This window comes from Microcaecilia unicolor, chromosome 3 (assembly GCF_901765095.1).
Source record: "Microcaecilia unicolor chromosome 3, aMicUni1.1, whole genome shotgun sequence".
Classification (NCBI taxonomy): domain Eukaryota; kingdom Metazoa; phylum Chordata; class Amphibia; order Gymnophiona; family Siphonopidae; genus Microcaecilia; species Microcaecilia unicolor.
In genome coordinates this window covers 462,305,316-462,322,483 of record NC_044033.1, presented here as the reverse complement: position 1 = coordinate 462,322,483, position 17,168 = coordinate 462,305,316, and the positions used below count along the sequence as shown (strand labels likewise).

General features: G+C 42.6%; 1 protein-coding gene across 2 annotated transcripts in view; it reads left to right on the top strand.

Annotated features, from left to right (window-relative positions):
- Window positions 1-17,168, top strand: part of DST (dystonin) — a 509,263-nt gene that overhangs the window by 429,942 nt on the left and 62,153 nt on the right. For both annotated transcript variants that reach the window (XM_030198986.1, XM_030198985.1), the window contains 3 exons: window positions 709-915; window positions 2,784-2,903; window positions 6,469-6,638. In XM_030198986.1, the coding sequence (XP_030054846.1) occupies window positions 709-915; window positions 2,784-2,903; window positions 6,469-6,638 (497 nt within the window). The remainder of the gene's footprint in view (window positions 1-708; window positions 916-2,783; window positions 2,904-6,468; window positions 6,639-17,168) is intronic.

Below are 17,168 nucleotides of genomic sequence, written 5' to 3'. Positions count from 1 at the left end.
GAAAAGTAGAATCGATGTAGCCAGCTTTTGATCATAAGCAGCCATCAGGGTCCCATGGGAAATAATTATTCATGAGAGAAGGAAGGGAAGGTATAACAGATAAAACAGGAACAGATTTTGATGGTTATTAATTAATGCTATGGTCTAAAACAGAGGTGTTCAACTTCAATTCTTGGGAGTCCCAAACCAGACAAGTTTTCAGGATAACCCTGATGAATGTGCATGAAGTTGATTTGCATACTGCAGAGTTATTATGAATGCAAACCTATCAACCTGACCAGTTTGGGGCCCCCAGGGATTGCATTTTCCAGCCCTAAGCCCTTGGTCTGAAGTTCTTGGATGAAAATCATGTTTTCTAACTGACTTGTGCTCAACATTTTGCTTATTGAAAAGGGCCTTGTTATCCCATGATGGCTCTGAAACTGTTTTTTAAATGAAAATAACGATCTGTTTGTTTCCTTTTAGATTTTGAAAACTCTAATATGCAGTTTACAGTAAGGTTACCTCTAGGATTAGGTGTTTCCTGTTAGTGTCCTACCAGTTTCTCCCACTTAGCTGTTGAATAGAAGGAAATACCTACCCTGTCAATCAGTATTCCTTGTCTATTGAATCAAATCATTAGTGTATGATGGTATAGGGTATGGCATTTCTACATAGTGCAGTATGTTATCTTCATTCACCCAGTATTGTTTTCTTTTCCCTTTGAAGGTTTTTGTGACAGAGGTGAACTCACACCGTGATCAGATCATAGAGTTGGACAAAACCGGAACCCATTTAAAATATTTCAGCCAGAAGCAGGATGTTGTCCTCATTAAGAATCTTCTGATCAGTGTACAGAATAGGTGGGAAAATGTAGTCCAGCGTTCAGTGGAAAGAGGAAGATTTCTGGATGATGCAAGAAAGCGAGCCAAACAGGTACAGTAATCTGCTGGCTCTATAGAAGATTTTTACATTCAGTAATTTACAGATCACAATTAGGAATGTGCCTTCAGTGAGACTAAAAATCATTTGAGGCAGTACACAATACTTCAGTGTAGTGCTTTACAAGAAATGTTGTAGCAACCAGTTGGCTGCTTTCTCATGCTGGAAACCACATACTTTCAAGGTATGTGTACAAAAGCTCAGGCTAAAAATTTTTTTAATATGAACTGAGTTGATACGTAATGTACTAATGGGAGTCACTTTCATTCAGCGTGATCACTGGCTTAAGTTAAACATTGGTCTTAGGGGGGAATTTTGTAACCTGGTGCCTCCATTTACGTTCCCTGAGGCCACTGGTAGGTGCTTGTTCTATAATGGAACCTAGATGCCTAAGTTCCATTGTACAATACAGGCGTATCCCAGTAGCAGAGTACCTAACATTTAGATGTCTGCAGTTATTGCAGCCCTACAGCTGATGTAAGTGTAGGTGCCTAAATGAGGCAAGCATGTAACTGACAGCATTCTGTAAATTATGTGCGTAAATGGGACTTTTGTCAATGGCCCGCCCATTCTCCTCCCCTGTGTACACCCCTCGAGCAAATAGCCATTCTGTAAGTTAACTGGGTATTTACAGAATAGCACTTAGTTGGGTATGTATACACACATGCACATAAGTGCTAGTATTCTAGACTTTACATGTGCAATGGGTGTGCAAATGCCAGCATCCGTTTTGTAGAATTGCCCTTCACATCTGTATGTTCAGTATCACTATCTATATAGGCCGCAGCACTGAACAGATGTATAGGGGAGATTTTTATTACTTGGTGCCTCTAGGTGCCTCAAGGATGTGTGTGAGAAGCCTATTCCTTAAAGGAGCCTAGGCACTTAGATTACTTTATAGAACAGTAGCATAGCATAACCCAATATAGATGTGCCTAACATTTAGGTGCTCACACTTACGCTAGCCATAGAGCTGGGGTAACTACGAGTTCCTGAGTGTGGTGGGGTTGCGTGTAAATTAAATTATTCTGTAAATTACATGTGTTTGTGAGTGCCTCACTGATGTCCCACCTATACTGCTCCCCTATGTATGCCCTCTTTGCAAATATGCGCTATGTAAGTTAAAAAAATATTTGCTGAATTGCAGTTAGGTGGCATGCTGGCATACAAACATATAAATGTGCACATATGTGAGTGTATGCTAGTATTCTAAACATTCATATGTGTATGCACTATAAAATGTAGGCGTCGATGTTATAGAATAGCAGTTAGGCCAGATGAGCACGCAAATTGAAATTGATGCTCATTAACTGCAATTATTGATTGTTTACACCTCATTAATTTTCACATATCGGACCTGTGCACCCAACTTTGGGTGTCCTATATAGAATCCAGGGTTAAGGCTTTTGTGCATAGCAGACTATAGTGTTTGTGTTAAATATCCTTAGCTTGCTGAGCTTTTGTGCAGATTTCTCAAGCTGGCCTTGGAGTATGTCCTACCAGTGTATTTTTTAGGATTTTAATGATGAGTGTGCATGAGATATATTTGGATGAACTGTGTCCACTGCATACACATTTATCTCATGTTTATTCACCATGGATATCCCAAACACCAAACTGGCCAGGACTACTCCAGGATCAATGTGAAAAAGTTGCTTTACTGCATAGGGCTCTCTTATCTTTGGGTCGTTTGGTCTCTGGTACCAGGCATAAATCTCCCATGAGGTAGCCTAATGTAGCAACATTGCACCAGCTGCCAGATTGCTTTCTTCAGTAATCAAAAGACACTGTAAAAGAATTTAAAATATGCAACAATAGTTAAGTGACAAGGCCCTTCAATCTGAAATTGATTTCTTCCGCAGTTTCATGAAGCCTTCAGCAAACTTATGGAATGGCTAGAAGAATCAGAGAATGCCTTGGATTCAGAGCTTGAAATTGCAAATGATCCAGACAGAATCAAGGAACAGCTTGCACAGCATAAGGTGAGTCACAGAAGACAGACGCCCATTTACACTGTAGGAAACCCCCATCATAATGAACCCTTTGATCCAGAAGAGAGAAGCAGATTTATGTTCTCTTGGCTGGAATAGGGTCCGACACCAAATTAATGTGCTGGCTCACATCCAGGCAGTAAAAAGAGGGGGAATGAGATATCTCTTCATGGTCCTCATTCATCAGAAAAAAAGTTTTCAGCTTTTAAGGAGACAATTATTAAAAATATCTTGGAATCTTTGGCAAGGGAAAAATACTATATGGTGTCCACTAGGCATAGTGTCCATAAGAGACATATGGAACTTTGAACCCCAAAGCATAATCACAACATTGGCAATTGATCTGGTTAAACTTTGCAAAAATTATTTTTAGGGTCTGAAAACACAAGTGAGCAGTAGACTCTCTTGGCTGATTTTGTCCATTAGGTTATAGTTAGGTGATATTGATGTTGGGTAATTGCAAATACATGCAAACAAAATCCTTTCTTTATACTCCTCTTGTCTTCAACCAATTGCACCGTAACTTCCCTCTTTCCTTTCCCTCCCATACCCAACATTTACCTGTATTTGATCTCGGCTGTCAAATCCTATGCTATATGATTTTTTAATTACTCAGCAAGAGGTCCAAGATCTATGGATGTTGTGCAGGCTAAAATAGAAGTTACAGACACATTTGCATTAAAGAAATGACTGATCAGACCATCCCTTTGTGTGGGGGAGAGAGGTGAATTGGGGTAAACTGCACCAACATACTAGCCCTGCTCTCCAGATGTCATTCTATTAGACTGTCCCCTCTTGCAATGCAGGGCCATTGCTGTTCCTCCTATTGCTGGTCCACTCTAATGTAGCTTGTGCCAGTAAAACAAAGCTACTTGCTGTGCCACACTGAAGGCAAAAAGGTGATTGGCATCCCTTTTGCAGCAAGGAAGTAGAGCTAGTAGACCTTGGACATGTAAACTGCTTCTGCTACTGTGAGTTCCCCTCTCTCCTCCACTGGTTAGACATCTGATCTGATGACACAAGAGAGAGAGGAATCTGCTGGCAGTAAGAGCAGTTAGACACCAAACCATCAGCCCCACTCTCCTGCTGACTGGAAAGGAGGGCAGAAGAGGATCTCAGAAAGAGCAGCCTTTAAATTAGGGATACTGAGATTAGGTTGGAGGCTAGTTGGAACTTAAGGGTTAGGGCTGAGAAAACAGATTGAAGGGAGGGATGTCCTGGGAGGAGAGGCAAAAGTAAATTGTTGCATCCAACCCCTCACTTTTTGCAGGCCAGGAAGTACTGGTGTGGAGATGCTCTTCCTTCAACTCCTTAATTTCCAGGTTAATATATTTTAAAAAAAACATGAAAAATAAGGTAATAATCTTTTTATTGAAATAACACATTTTTTTGTCTAGCTTGCAGAGGCCCAAAACCTCCTTCCTCAGGTCAGAACAGTATGAGTAAAAGGTGACAATATTGGATTATACAAGTAAAACAAAGAATTCCAGTATCAAGGGGAGAGCTAGGAATGGGGTGAGGGAGGGAGAACATAGGAAGAGATGAATGGGATTAGAAGGTAAAAAGCTGTAGAAGTTTTATGGTTTATAATGTGATAGGAACCCCAGACATCCTTTTTCATTTCCAGGCACAGGAGGGGGAAGGGAGGCCCCTCTCCAGCTCAGTCGTTCTGGGACCCACACTCCTGTAGGAACACCTGTAACTGGATCACTGAACCAAGAACCATTCAGAGCAATGATCAGCCATTTTCATTCCCTTTCCTGGGATAGATTTAGATTTATTATTAATAACCCACCCTTACCCAGGGCGAGGTACAATGTACATATATAAAATACTTAATTTGCTTACCATACAGTATGTTCTTAAGGTGTCTCTAAGGTTATTAATATATGCTGTGGTTCTGAAATAGTGTATGTATCTTCAAAACAATTTGTTCTTACTCCAGTTTTGACAAGCCCACCCCACCCAAAAGAGGGGCCGAAGAAACACATGGGTGGCACTTATAAACAATAGTTCTGATTTTCAAGGATTCAGTTCCTGGCTAGTGTTCATTTGTTCGTGTCTCACACATAATTCTTTTCATAGGTAGCAGGATGTAGTGGACCACTAAGGCCATGTCCAACCAATATTTTGCCTAACATAGCATCAGCAAATGGAGAGCTTGGGCGCAGGGCCAGAAATTGCTTTGTTTAGCCCCTTCAAGCAAACGCTGCCCTTGATTCTATTACATCAAAAATTAGGATTTCCAACTGATACCAGCTTTTCTGGGTACACTGGTTCAATCCTGGTTTTACCCCACTGCGTGCAGGGACTTGCAGGCTAGTTTTTTTTTTTTTTTAAGAGAAATCAGTAGAGATGCCAGAACTCAAAGTCCCTGCAAGCAGTTCAGGTGCACTGAGCTGAATCTACTTGTCCAAGTAAAATGTACTTTCCTAAAGTAAAAAAAAGACAAAAAAACCCCTCTTCTATTCACTCAACTTCTCCTTAATAAGAAGAGCTTGAAACTTCAGGTCTCCCATTAGTAAATTTAAGTACTGTAGAGATTTTGATGTCATTGATGATGATACATTGAAATCCTCCTCTCAGTTGTGCAGTGGCAGATAAGAAGCAAATAGAATGTTAGGAATTAATAGGAAGGAAATGGAGAATAAAATAGAGATTAGTACAGTGCTTTGTATTGCTCTATGGTATGTCTCCACCTCCAATGTTGTGTTCATTTCTGGTCACTGCTTCTCAAAAAAGAAAAAAAAGAATAGCATAGTTAGAAAAGGTACAGAGAAGAGTGACCAAAATGATAAAAGGGATGCGAGAACTCCCTTATAAGGAAAGATTAAAGAGTCTAGGGCTTTTTGGCTTGGAGAAGATATAGCGGAGGAGGGATATGATAGAGGTCTACAGAATCCTGGGTAAAATGGAACGAGTAGATGTGGATCACTTGTTTACCAAGGACTGGGGGGCAAACAATAAAGTTACTAAGTAGTGCATTTAGAATAAATTGGAGAAAATATTTATTCATTCAGTGTGTAATTAAGCTTTGGAATTCATTGCCAGAGGAAATGGTAAAAGCAATTAACGTAGCAGGGTTTAAAACCGATTTGGACAAATGGCTAAAAGAAAAGTCCTTATTCCTGGAATAAGCAGCAAGAAATCTAGTTTACTCTTTTGGGATTGCCAGATACTTGTAACCTGGATTGGCCGTTGTTGCAAACAGGATACTGGGCTTCATGGACCTTTGCTCTCTGAGTATGATAGTACTTATATACTTATGTAGAAGGTTTACAGGGGAATGTGATTGTCCAGAGGTGAGAAAACAGGGAGAAGGGTGTATTGGGGACTAGGAGAAAAGTACGACCTATAACAAGTAGTTAAGAAGCTGCCCTGAGATGTGCAACAAAGTTTATTAAAATATAGAAAATGAGAGAGGAAAATCTTATTTATAAATTATATTTGGTTCTTATGCACTAAATATCCCATTTAATGACATTCTTAAGGGCTGAATACAAGGATTGCTATCTTGAAAAGTTAAATTATTGGCTGCTTCTGTCTTAACATACAGGAATTCCAGAAATCTCTAGGGGCAAAGCATTCTGTGTATGATACCACCAACAGAAGTGGGCGCTCTTTGAAAGAAAAAACATCCCTTCAGGATGACATTCAAAAACTGGATGACATGCTTAGTGAGCTGAGAGACAAATGGGATACTGTATGTGGCAAATCTGTGGAAAGGTAAAACATCTGAGTACCTGTAATTATCTAACACTGTTTAAAATTCAACTTTTTTTTGCTAACTAAAACCAAACAACTTTATTATACACTGAAGACTTCAATACCTTTTTATATTCATAGTGGACAGGTACAGTGAAATGTGCATCTTATTTATAAAGAAGACTTTTATGCTGTATTAGAAGCAGCTAGGGTTCAAATCCTGCTTCTCCCATTGAATTAATAGGAAAAGAATGGAGATAAAACAGATGATAGTATAATGTCTTTGTATTGTTCCATGGTACAACTGCACTTCCAATGTTGTGGGCAATTCTGGGTACAGCATCTCCAAAAAGTTATAGCGGAATTAGAAAAGGGTGATAAAAATGTTCAGGGGGATGCGATGACTTCCTTATGAGAAAAGGCTAAAGAGGCTAGGGCTCTTCAGCCTGGAGAAGAGATGGCTGAGGGGAGATATGATAGACATTTATAAAATACTGAGTGGAGTAGAACAGGTAGATGTGAATCGCTTGTTTACTTTTCCCAAAAATACAATGACTAGGGGGTACTCAATAAAGCTACTAAGTAGTAAATTTAAGACAAATCCGAGAAAATTTTAATCATGTAATTAAATTCTGGAATTCATTTGCCAGAGAATGTGGTAAAAGCAGCTAGCTTATCAGGGTTTAAAAAAGGTATGAACAATTTCCTAAAAGAAAAGTCTATAAGTCATTATTAAATGGACTTGGGAAAATCCACTGCTTATTTCTAGGATAAGCAACATAAAATCTGTTTTGCTGTTCTGGGATCTTGCCAGGTACTTGTGACCTGAATTCACCACTGTTGGAAACAGACTACTAGGCTTGATGGACCTTCAGTCTATCCCAGTATGGTAACGCTTATGTTCTTATGTGCCATATATACTCAAGTATACGTCAATCTCGTGTATAAGTTGAAGGCAGTTTTAGGACTAAAAATGGTCAAAAATGTTGTGACCCATATATAAGTCAAGGCTGGGTCCCACATTGCTCCTTCTCTCTCCCTCCCCTCCACCTCTGGGTCCTACATTGCTCCCTCTCATTCTCTCTCTTCTGCCTTTCCTAAATCCCACCTGCTTCCTGTAGCCCACAGCTTCACAGATTCCAACAGCGGTCACAACAGACTGTTCCCTTCTGGCTTTAAGCTAAATCATCAGATTTCAGTGTATGAGGATTATATATTTATCCCTCACTGATACGTTTTCGCCTCTTTCTCACTCTAAACTTTGACAAGTTTACTAAAGCAAAATGTTCTAGAAAAATCACCCTTCTTATCAAAAGAGAATGTTTTATTCAGTAATCAGTATTTCTCAGCACCCATGCTTATTCCTGTTTTTCTTTCAGCAAAATAAAGACAACCAACTGTCTCAGCTAAAATTATGCTTTGAACCTTCTTCTTGAGCCATCAGCCAATCAAATCATTTTTAGCTGTCTCCGGATTACTTGATAATAGACATACACACTGTCCTGCAGGCATGCCCTCCTCTCAGTGTACATGCTCAGCACAAACTTTCAACCAGCCAGAACATTTACAGATATTTAACAATCGCTACTATTTATTTTTATCACTCCTCAGTCTCTCTTGCATTCCTCCTTTGTAAAGTCCTTTCAAAGGTTTGCACCTTCTTTATATGCTGGCCAAATAGGAGTTTGTCCTGTCTGTCTGTCCTGAATTAGATTGTAAACTCTTTTGAGTAGGGACTGTCTTTTCTTCATGTTCAATTGTGAAGCGCTGCATACGACTGGTAGCGCTATAGAAATGATTTGTAATAGTAGTAGTAGAAATACACTTCTGGACATAATTAAGGCAGGAAAATGTCTAACACATTTTACAGGCTTAAAACAACACTGTTGCTTCCAAGTAATCAGGTAAGATATTCCACATTACAAGCAGGGTCGTGCTAACCCGGTAAGCGAGGTAAGCATGGCAGGGGGGCGCTTCCCTCTGGGGGGCGCCGCCGCACCATGCTCACCTCGCTCGCCCTCCCCTAACATCCCTTTTCTTTTTTTTTCTTTTTAAATTTACCTCCGTGGCGGCGGTTCCGGCAGCGCAGCGTCAGGGAAGGAGGCGGCGCTCCCGACGTCTCTAGCCTTCCCTTCGCTGTGTTCCGCCTTCTTCTGACGTCAATGATGACGTCAGAAGAAGGCGGAACACAGCGAAGGGAAGGCTAGACGTCGGGAGCGCCGCCTCCTTCCCTGACGCTGCGCTGCCGGAACCGCCGCCACGGAGGTAAATTTAAAAAGAAAAAAAAAAGAAAAGGGATGTTGGGGGGAGAGAAGAGGGTGGGCAGTTGAACAATGGGAGCGGCAGGGCAGGGGAGAAATGTCAGCAAGGATGTGAAGGGGGGGGGCATGGATGTGAAGGGGGGGGAGAAGAGGGCGGGCCAGGCTGGGACATGGGAGAGATAGAAGCATGGATGCGAGGGGGGGGTCATGGAAGGAAGAGAGGGGAATTGCTGGAAAAGGATGAATGGAGGGGGCAGGGGACAGAGGAGCATGGATTGGGAGGGCAGGGCTCAGGGAGAGAGGGGAATTGCTGGAAAGGGATGAATGGAGGGAGCAGGGGACAGAGGAGCATGGATGAGCATGGATTGGGAGGGCAGGGAGAGGGGAATTGCTGGATAGGGATGAATGGAGGGGACAGATGGGCATGGATGGATATGGATTGCAGGGCAGGGCTCAGGGAGAGAGGGGAATTGCTGGATAGTGATGAATGGAGGGGGCAGGTGACAGAGGAGCATGGATGGGCATGGATTGGGAGGGCAGGGCTCAGGGAGAGAGGGGAATTGCTGGAAAGGGATGAATGGAGGGGGCAGGGGACAGAGGGGCATGGATTGAGAGGGGAATTGCTGGATAGGGATGAATGGAGGGGACAGATGGGCATGGATGGATATGGATTGCAGGGCAGGGCTCAGGGAGAGAGGGGAATTGCTGGATAGGGATGAATGGAGGGGGCAGGTGACAGGAGCATGGATAGGCATGGATTGGGAGGGCAGGGCTCAGGGAGAGAGGGGAATTGCTGGAAAGGGATGAATGGAGGGGGCAGGGGACAGAGGAGCATGGATGTGCATGGATTGGGAGGGCAGGGCTCAGGGAGAGAGGGGAATTGCTGGAAAAGGATGAATGGAGGGGCAGGGGACAGAGGAGCATGGATGGGCATGGATTGGGAGGGCAGGGCTCAGGGAGAGAGGAGAAATTGCTGGACATAGAGGGAAGGGAAGAGAGATGAAGGAGATGAAATGAGGGAAAAGGAAGAGAGGAGAAAAACTGCACATGGATGAAGAAAATAGGCAGAAGCTGAGGACCAGAAATGAAGAAGAAAGGAGGAAAGGAAAGAAATAAATGGAAAGGAAGCCCTGGAAACGGAGTTAAGAGGACAGATAGCAGCAGACTCAGATACTGGGCCAGCATGATCAGAAAAAGAAAGTCACCAGACAACAAAGGTAGAAAAAAAATCATTTTATTTTCATTTTAGTGTTTGGAATATGTCCACTTTGAGAATTTACATCTGCTATCTTATTTTGCAATGTATAGCAATTTCTTTCTAAGAATATTGCTGACAATTCCTGTCAGTGTGGCAAGTGGTGAGCGATCATTTTCACGGGGGGAGGGGGGCGCCGCCGCCAACTGATAGTCTGCAGGGGGGGCGCCAACTGATAGGCTGCAGGGGGGCGCCAGAGACCCTAGGCACGGCCCTGATTACAAGTCTATTGAAAATGCTGAAGCCCTCATAACAGCATAATGTGCTGTCACCATCAAATCCACATCCAAACACTCAGATTGTAAACCACTACCTGAAGAAAAAAGTTTCACCACAGACTGTAAATACCACAGAACCTTCCCATACACAGCTTGATGAATGAGAGAGACTGGACTTAATACTGTACCCTAAATCTTATAGGTAGCCAATGCAGTTATTTTAACACTAGAGTAATGTGTTCCCACTTGGAGACACCAGCCACCACCCATGCAGCTGCGTTCTGCACAACCTGCAATGCCTAAACCCTCGCACTTGATATCCCCAAATATAGAGAATTACAGTAAGCTACTTTTGATAACACCATACTTTGCACAACAGTATGAAAATCAGACAAAGGCAGCATCAGCTTCAAACACAGCTGATGAAAAGATGATCGGACATTTCCAATGCAGCTGATGAAAGAACATTCCCAATCTGTGACTGCATTGAAAGCTGAGCGTCCAAAGTTACACTCAACAACTTCATCTCACAGGGACATCCAATTCCCATGCCCAAATCATCTGTGGCCATCTCTATTCTACCACTCTTCTCACAATCATAATTTCAGTTTTATCCATATTCAGTGCAAGTTTATTCAAAATCATCCATTCACTTATCACTCTCATATAGGCTGATATCTGAGTTGAGTGAGCAGCTCCCAAGCTGTTACGGGAAAAAGAACTGCACATTATCTGTGTATAACTGAGAATCAACCCTCAAAAACTCAAACACCCTACACAGAGGGGCCACATAGATATTAAATAAGGGGGCAAGCTGCCACATGGCAGTCCTCTCAAGGTCCAAACCAACTTTGAAAGCTTACCTCCACTCTGAACCCTCATAACCTGTCCAGTCAAATAGGAAGCAAACCAGTCAGTCAAAACACTCTACCATCTCTTCACAACTTCTTCAGCAAACACCACCATCTCAGCATCAACTGAATCAAATGCCAATGAAACATCCAATGATACTAACCAGAAGCATTGGTTTCTATCTAATCCCTGTCTCAAAACATCAGTTGTAGATATCACCAATGTCTCTACCCCATGAGCTTTTCGAAAGTCATATTGAAAGCGATCCAAGCAGTGAGAGTCCCTTAAGGTACTGGAAATAGAACTCAGGTACTTAGAAAAGTCCTATCACCTAAGGACTACAAGCTCCAGATGGTTCATTATACACAGTCTGATACCTATACAATGTAATCTGTTACACACAAAACAGCACAATTTGCCCCCGTGCAATGGGGGCAGAACACTCTCAGTTTCTCTTTCTACTCAGCTCCTTTCCCTTGACATTCTGACTCATGGTCAATCTCAATCCTCACCAGCCTCTCCCACTAGTTGGCTTTCATCCTTTCCCTTGCCCCAGCCCCTCAACACCCATCTTTCTTCCCAGTTTGTTAATCCTACCTTATCTTCCCTGCAGCCTGCTACCATCAACTTTTCTGAAACAGCTGTTCAGTTTTCTTTCATCAGTGCACAGCTCTCAATGAGTTTGAACCATGTGGTACATAAACTCCTTCATTGTTTGCACAGACTTGCAAGAATAGCACAGGCATTTGTGTACCTTTTAGGCCAAGTTCCATGAAAACTGATTACTGCTGGAGAAAAACAGAATACCTGTTCCAGACGCATCTTCAGCGCCAAGCCTGTGGATAAGGTGGGAGGGAAGGGTGTGTTGGGGAAAGATAGTCAAGAAGTTATGTCTAGAGTTGATGGCAACCACTACTGGGCCCTGGGCATTACAGTGAAGAACACTAGTGTAGTGTTATATAGAGAGATAATGTTTAAAGACTTTTTGTTAGTAAAGAAGTGTTTTACCCATGGAACTGGGCTTTAAATAAAACTGATTACCAGATATGTGGATAAAAGTATGCATATGGAGCCTGTACCAGCCACGAGCAGGGGATGCCCTGGAGGTGGGGTTGAGTAGAGGTTTGCACTTTCATTGTTTTACATTTTCAAAATACATTTGTGATTTTTCTCAAGAAAACTATGTGCGCTATAGAGGGGCATTTTCAATATGACGTCTAAGTCCGACTTGGAATGTTATACAAAAAAAAAGTCCAAAATCTGAATAGGAAAGGTCATTTTCAAAAAAGAAAAATGTGTTAAAAAAAAAAATAATGTTTTGAACAAGGTTTGTGATTTAGACGTTTTGTTTTTTTGGTCCCTTTTCGAAAAAATCGTCCAAGTGCAAATCAAGCCATTGGGATGTAGGAGGAGCCCACATTTTTAGTAGACTAGTTCCCCAGACATCCCAGAAAAGCAGTAGGGCACCCTAGGGGGCACTGCAGTGGACTTCATAAAGTACTCCCAAGTACACATCTCACCACTGCTCCCTTATCTTGTCTGCTGAGCCCCCCAAAACCCACTACCCCCAACTGTACACTACTACCATAGCCCTTATGGGTGAAGGGGGCACCTATATGTGGGTACAGTGGGTTTCTGGTGAGTTTTGGAAGGCTCACAGTTTCCTCCACAAGTGTAAGGTAGGGGAAGGTATGGGCCTGGGCCCACCTGTCTTCAGTGCATTGACTACTCCAGGGACCTGCATGCAATTTTAATGGACCTGAGTATAACATCTGAGGCTGGCATAGAGCCTGGCAAGTAGTTTAAAATCACATTTTTGTGGGGTGGAATGGGCTTAGTGACCATTGGGGGAGTAAGAGGAAGTCATCCTTGATTCCCTTCAGTGGTCATCTGGTCATTTAAGGCACCTTTTTGTGCCTTATTCGTTATAAAAACAGGTCTAGCTCAAAACGTCATAGATTTAGCCCTGGACGATTTGGTTTTGTTCCATTATGGCTGAAAAACTTCCAAGTGTTAGGAATGCCCAGATCCCGCCCTTAACACGCCCCCTTGTGATTTGAATGCTCTTCTGACGGACTTCATAGAAAAACATCTAAAAAGTGGTTTTGGAAATACCAATTTGGATGTTTTTGTGAGAAAAGCGTCCAAATCCAGATTTATACCACTTTTTGGATGTTTTTCTTTTTTGAAAATTAGCTCCATAGTCTCCTAGGATAAATTTCAAAGTGACAGTACATGCATACTTTTGAAAATTTGGTAGAGCCAATATGGATACCTTACTCTAATTCAGGCAGTTATACAAATACCCCTTTCTCGACCTCACCAAAGAAATCAGTTCAGACTTGCGTTTGTGCACGTCCGCCAACAGGTGGAGATAGAGAGCATTAATGAGCTGTGCTTGTAGGGTAATGTACATTAGTATTCTCTGTTTCCAGCAGGTGGATAGCAGCTCACAGTGCATCTCTGTGACTGATTCTTTGGTGGTCTCCTGGCTTTCCTGTGGGAAGTTACAGTTGAGTTGAGGAGTGAAACTCTGATTAAGCTTTTCAGGGTATAAACCTGGTAATGCCCTCTTCCCCTGCCACCACAGCTCCTCACAACTTTTATCTCTGAGTGGAGAAGTATACTCCTTATGACTGACTTTCTTCTGCCTCTTCTTTATAAAAAAAAAGGAACCTTTGTTATTTTTCTTAGAGGTCCTTTTACAAAGGCACACTAGCATTTGGTAATCACTGGAGACACCCATAGGAATATATGTGTGTCTCTAGCGTTTAGTGTGTGCTAAAAACGCTAGCGTGCTTTTGTAAAAGACTGAGAGGTGCTTTTACTTTCAGGTGCCTTTGACTAACTAAACTGGCAGTTTTTCTTTCACTGTTGTGGTGAGTAAGTTATCTTATTTTTCTATAATTGCAGCTGAGTTAGTGAAACGCAGTTCCCGGTGTGGGAGCCAGAGAACAACGTCTGGTCATTGCATAGCAGAATTTAGAGCCTTTGGTAGGACCCCGCTCCAGTGGTGAAGAGGATTTCAGTCCCACAGATTTGGCAGTTTTCAGCCATGAGCTGTGATGACCATCTTGGATTCCTCCCATGCTGTTGTCCCAGTTTTACTGCTAAATACTTCGACTTTGGCTTCCTTTTCCTCTGAAGTTAGAGAGTCAGATTCCGGTCAAAATGCATGTTCCCAGCCCTTTTTTTCAGAATTTGTGCTTTTCTTGCATCAGACTTATTTACTGAAACATCATCAGCCTGAAAGTGTGGTAATGTCTCCCCAGCCTGCTCTTCCTAAGCAGGTTTCAAATAAGTGCAGATTAGATACTTCTAAAGATTGATAAGGTATGTCTTTCTTCTCTGCATGGCTCAGAAAGGGCTCTTTCTGTTGTTTCAGTCCATTCTGCCTCAGGATTTAAGGGAGAAGGACCTTCCTGGTGGGGAGGGGGATAACTCTACGGTGGCTAGAATATCTGTATATATAAAACTCACCCTCAACGTTCTGAAGACAGTGACGTCAGTGAAGCCAAGCCCTGACTTCCTTCAAAAAGGTTTGAAGGTTCGTGGTGGTGAAGCCACCAAAATCGCTCCGGGCCCCGCCCTTGAGGGCAGAGCAATGGCAGAACAACGAAGGGGTTGGCAGGGAGGGAGGCGGGGGGGGGGAAATCACTATGGGCCCCGCCCTCAAGGGCGGAGCAATGGCAGAACAACCAAGGGGTTGGCAGGGAGGGAGGGAGGTGGGGGGGTGGGAAATCGCTATGGGCCCCGCCCTCGCATCAAACGTCATGACGTTGAGGGCAGAGCAATGCCACAACAATGAAGGGGTAGGCGGAGGGGGGAGGTGTTGCCGACGAAAACCTTCCTAGCGCCCGTTTCATTTGCTCAGAAACAGGCCTCTTTTACTAGTTTCTTAATGTCAAAGTTCATTACTAAAGTTTTAGAAGTTCTCAATATTTCCTCTCCACATTCTCAGGGATCCTATGTGCCACCATATATTATGTCAAAGACAAAAAAGTTCCCAAACTCTTTTCATGTTTATGAAGGTATGCCGAGCTTATTTCAGCTCAATGGAGGATTCCTGATGCTAGTCTGAAGGTGGTTAGGGCCCCACCAACAGAAGATACAAGGCGAGATCCTCAACCTTCCAGAGCTTGGGATTATGTTCAAGTCCTACTATAGCAGCTACCCCGGATGTTCTCCCATGGGCGAAGTTTCACATGCGTCCTCTTCAGTGCTTTTTCCTTAGCTGTTAATGTTCAGAAGATAACAAGATTTCACTACCATGGTCCTTTCAAGCCAGTCACCATTTGAAATGATGGCTTTGTCCTTCAAATCTTCAGGCAGATCTCCTAGTGCACACTCAGGACTGGGTGGTTCTGATAACCAATGTCAGCCTATAGGACTGGGGAGCACATTGTCTTCATCAGATGGCTCAAGGGTAATAGTCGGCAACAGAAACCTCTTGGTCAATCAGCTGTTTAGAACTCAGAGCAGTAAGGAAGATGTTGTTGGTGTTTGCTCCCCTTCTTCAAGAGAAATCAGTTTGAGTTTTCTCAAACAACATGTCTGCAGTCTCTTCTTAGATCAACAGACAAGAGGGAATGAAGAGCATCCATTTGGCCAGGAATCGAAGCTTCTATTTTAGTAGGCAGAATCTCATATCCCTTTGCTTTCGACAAATCACATAGAGGGAATATTGAACACGCAGGCAGATTACCTCAGCAGGGTTTCCCTGGAACCAAAAGAGTGGAGTCTGATCACCTCTCAGTGGGGTGTTACTCGGATGGATCTCATAGCATCCAGGGTAAATACTGAGGTGCCCAAGTTCATCAGTCGATGGAAGGAGACAGGATCTCAGGGCATAGATTCTGTGTTTCAAGCTTGTGTTTCTAGGGCATCATGCCTTCTATATGTTTTCTCTCCATGACCAATGATAGCCAGACCTTTGAGAAGAATTGCTCATCATTGAGATTGAGTGATTCTGGTTGCACTAGATTGCCTAAGTCGCCATTGGTACACAGGTCTTATTCGTCTACAGATCATGCCTTCCTTACGTCTTCCCAGTCGCCAGGGCCTATTATGTCAGGGTCTGATTCTCATAGAGGATTCCTCCCCTTTTGGTCTTATGGCATGGCTATTGAGAGGTCTAGTCTAAGGAAAAAGGATTATTTGGAAGAAGTAATTGCAACTCTTCTACAAGTATGCAAACATTATATTTCTACAACTTTTGCCAGAGTCTGGAGACTTTGAAAGTTGGTCTAAAGATAGAAACAATTCTTTTGCTGCAGCTACCTTGGTACGGATCTTGGCCTTTCTCCAAGAGGGGTTTAAAAAGGATTTGGCTCTTAATTCCCTTAAAGTTCAAGTAGTAGCTCAGGCCTGTTTTAGAGGGCATATTCAGCACGCTTCTCTGGCGGCTCATCCTGATATTGTATGTGTCCTTAAAGGGGTTAATCATTTGTGGCCTCCTCCTTTAAAAAGAAGTTGCCATTTGAACACCTCTCTACAACTACTATTAAAGATATAACTTTAGCCATAGCATATACCCCAGAGCACTGAATTCAAAAATTGTGTGTAGTACCTGAAGATTGGAGGGTGGCCAATGTAATGCCAATTTTTAAAAAGGGTTCTGGGGTGATCTGGGAAATTACAGACTGTAAGCATGACTTCAGTGCTGGGGAAAGTAGTGGAAACTATTATAAAGAATAAAATTACGGAACACATAGACAGACATGGATTAATGGGACAGGGTCAGCATGGGTTTAGCCAAGAAAAGTCATGCCTCACAAATTTACTTCATTTTTTTGAAGGCGTAAATAAACATATGGATAAAGGTGAGCTGGTTGATGTAGTGTATCTAGATTTTCAGATAGCTTTTGTCAAAGTTCGTCATGAGAGACTACTGAAAATTAAAAAGTTATAGGATAGGAAGCAATGTCCTTCTGTGGATTAGGAATTGGTTATTGGACAGAAAACA